This window comes from Cyprinodon variegatus, unplaced genomic scaffold (genome assembly GCF_000732505.1).
Source record: "Cyprinodon variegatus isolate N-32 unplaced genomic scaffold, C_variegatus-1.0 Scaffold1092, whole genome shotgun sequence".
NCBI classification, from domain to species: domain Eukaryota; kingdom Metazoa; phylum Chordata; class Actinopteri; order Cyprinodontiformes; family Cyprinodontidae; genus Cyprinodon; species Cyprinodon variegatus.
The window spans coordinates 3,002-5,653 of NW_015151545.1; the positions used below are offsets into that span (position 1 = coordinate 3,002).

At 43.3% G+C, this 2,652-nt stretch overlaps 1 protein-coding gene across 1 annotated transcript in view; it reads left to right on the forward strand.

Annotated features, from left to right (window-relative positions):
• Positions 1 to 209: 209 nt before the first annotated feature.
• The window catches only part of LOC107101414 (FRAS1-related extracellular matrix protein 2-like), a gene marked incomplete at its 5' end in the record, with an annotated part of 5,835 nt that continues 3,392 nt past the window's right edge, over positions 210 to 2,652 (forward strand). The window contains 4 exons of the mRNA XM_015400316.1: positions 210 to 420; positions 489 to 593; positions 876 to 1,003; positions 1,081 to 1,215. Of these exons, the coding sequence (XP_015255802.1) occupies positions 210 to 420; positions 489 to 593; positions 876 to 1,003; positions 1,081 to 1,215 (579 nt within the window). The remainder of the gene's footprint in view (positions 421 to 488; positions 594 to 875; positions 1,004 to 1,080; positions 1,216 to 2,652) is intronic.

The window sequence follows — 2,652 nt, forward strand, 5'->3', positions numbered from 1 at the left end:
TATCAGGTAGACTGATGTCACAATAATTGGTAATTGGCCTCAACAAATCCTGCATCGGTTTATCTGTACTCTGTGTTTAGTAAAGTTGAGGTGAGATGTAAATGACAACCTGTAAGCATTTTCATGTTCTGATGACCTAAAACACAAACTTTTTTCTTTTCACTGAAATATCTGAGTGAAGGTAAAATGTATCAGATTTTCAGATGTAATGTTTTTCTGTCCTCCAGGTGCTCAACCTGGTCCAGTCCTACGTTACTTTGCGTGTTCCTCTCTTTGTGTCCTACGTCTTCCACTCGCCCGTCGCTGTCGGAGGCTGGCAGCACTTTGACCTGCAGTCGGAGCTTAAGCTCACCTTTGTGTACGACACGGCCATTCTGTGGCAGGACGGCGTCGGCAGCCCGCCTGAGGCGGAGCTACAAGGTACGTCATCCGTCCTCTCTCCAAAGACCCATTTGTGCCAAATGTGACAGCGTCTTCTGTTCCTGTAGGAGCCATGTACCCCACCAGCATGCGCATTAATGAGGAGGGGCGCCTGGTGGTCAACTTCAAGACGGAGGCTCGCTTCAGGGGACAGTTTGTTATGTCTCATCCAGGTATGTGATTGGTTCCGGCATGCATACATTCACATCCCAAACTTGTCCTGCTGGTTAATTTTGTAGAAGCAGGAGCAGATCAGGTTACTGTGGCCAACATCCTCTATTCCTCTATTTCTGGAGTTCCGCCTCAGGGGTCTTTCTCTTGTGAAACTGCCAAAGGTCACTGAAGCAAATGTTGAAGTGACCCTTAGTGCTGGAAGCACAGCGCTCTAAAACACCCCTATAAATAAGACACAAATGCTGTGATATAGTGCTGCCTGTGTTTGTCTCTGTCCTTAGGAACCAGTGTGTCCTCCATGGTGATCTGCGCTGACATCCCCGGCCTGACCTTCACCCTCGCGTTGGTCAGAACTGAGCCTACATACAACCAGCCCATGCAGCAGTGGAGCTTTGTCTCAGATTTTGCAGTGAGTCTTCCTTCTGTGAAAAGGTAAAGTAGCTTAATGTTCCCAAGGCTTGAGCAGCGTGAACGTCTGTTTTCCAGGTACGGGACTACTCCGGAACCTACGCCGTGAAGCTGGTTCCCTGCATGGCGTCACCCAATGGGGAGTTCAGCATCCCTCCCGTCTGCCACCCCAGAGAGCCGCTCACTTTCGACATGGACATTCGCTTCCAGCAGGTATCGCACCAGTCGATGACAATTACAGCTATCTATGTGGGGCTATGGCCCTTTACCCAGGGCACAACCCTGTCAGTGGGGTAGCCCACGGCAACCTAAAAGAGACGTCAGGTATTAGAAGAGAAGGAATTTTCTAAAGTGTGTTGGGTTGTTTGTGGTGGTGACACTACATTGCTCGTGGCTCGCTGCACAGGCAGCAATCTTCTACTGTCTGTATGGAGTCAGCGGAGAGCCCAAACTCCGCCTTCTAATAAATGACCAATCAGAAACCACTATGCAAATGAGCCTGCAAGTAGCCTGCCTAGCAACCAGAATCAGTTTTATCTCTCATTGAGAGGAAAAACCCAGTGGGTAAACTTTAAGGAAGTGAAAAATCTCCATGAAATTCATTCTAGTGATTAATGTTGTGAGACACTTTTTAGATAGTCAACTATGAAAACAGATGCAAATACAACATCTGCTTTATTACTGTCAATCTACCTTATAATGCTTTGCTGTTCATTTCCAAAAATTAGCCTGTTAGTGGAAGCGTTCCTCAATCACCTGAGTGATCGTTGGATAACAGACTGAGGAACAAAGAAGTGTGGAAAGGACCCGCCCACTTTCTAGTTTACAAGCTGTTTGATTTAGAAGTTCCTAAAGAGCTTCTTGTGTCTCTATATTAACTTTTAAACAGAAAACAGTGTAAATAACTCATCTTACATTATGTTTTATTTGCTTATCAGAGTATAGCATGCATACTAAATGGCAAATGAAAAACATCCTCTGAATACCAACTGCTTCTCACCCTAAAAATGACTCATCTCTTCCAACTTCTACTTGAAAAAATAACAGATAAATAAAATAAATCCCTTAAAAATACCCAAGAACTTAATAAAATAAGAGTGAGAAAGTTTTCTATGGATCAACCTAAATATTTCTTCTCAGACCACAGCGACTAAGAACACCATTGCTATCACTAGTATCACTATTAAAGACGTTTACTCGTCATCCTCAGCCGGACTGGATTCCCAGAACCCTTCCAGTCTGATTCCTCTTGGAATCAAAAATATTATAAATATATATGGAAATGTAAAAAGTCACTTAACAGGTCTATGCAGTTTTCATAATAGGTTCAATTTATTCTGGAAAAAAAAAATTCTCAACTCTCCTCTGGTCAGATTCTCAGCAACCAGCATCCAACCTCCACTTGTTTTAATGCTGAATCATGAAGTTCACTGAGGCCTTTGAGGTAAAGTTGACAGAACGACCTCATCCAGGGAAGTGTTGCACTGATGCCATTTTTTGACCCTGATACCAATATCCGTTACCTGGCTGTGCAAAATTTGGATACCATCTATTTGAAATGTACAGGTGCTGGTCATAAAATTAGAATATCATGAAAAAGTAGATTGATTTCAGTAATTCCATTTAAAAAGTGAAACTTGTATATTATAT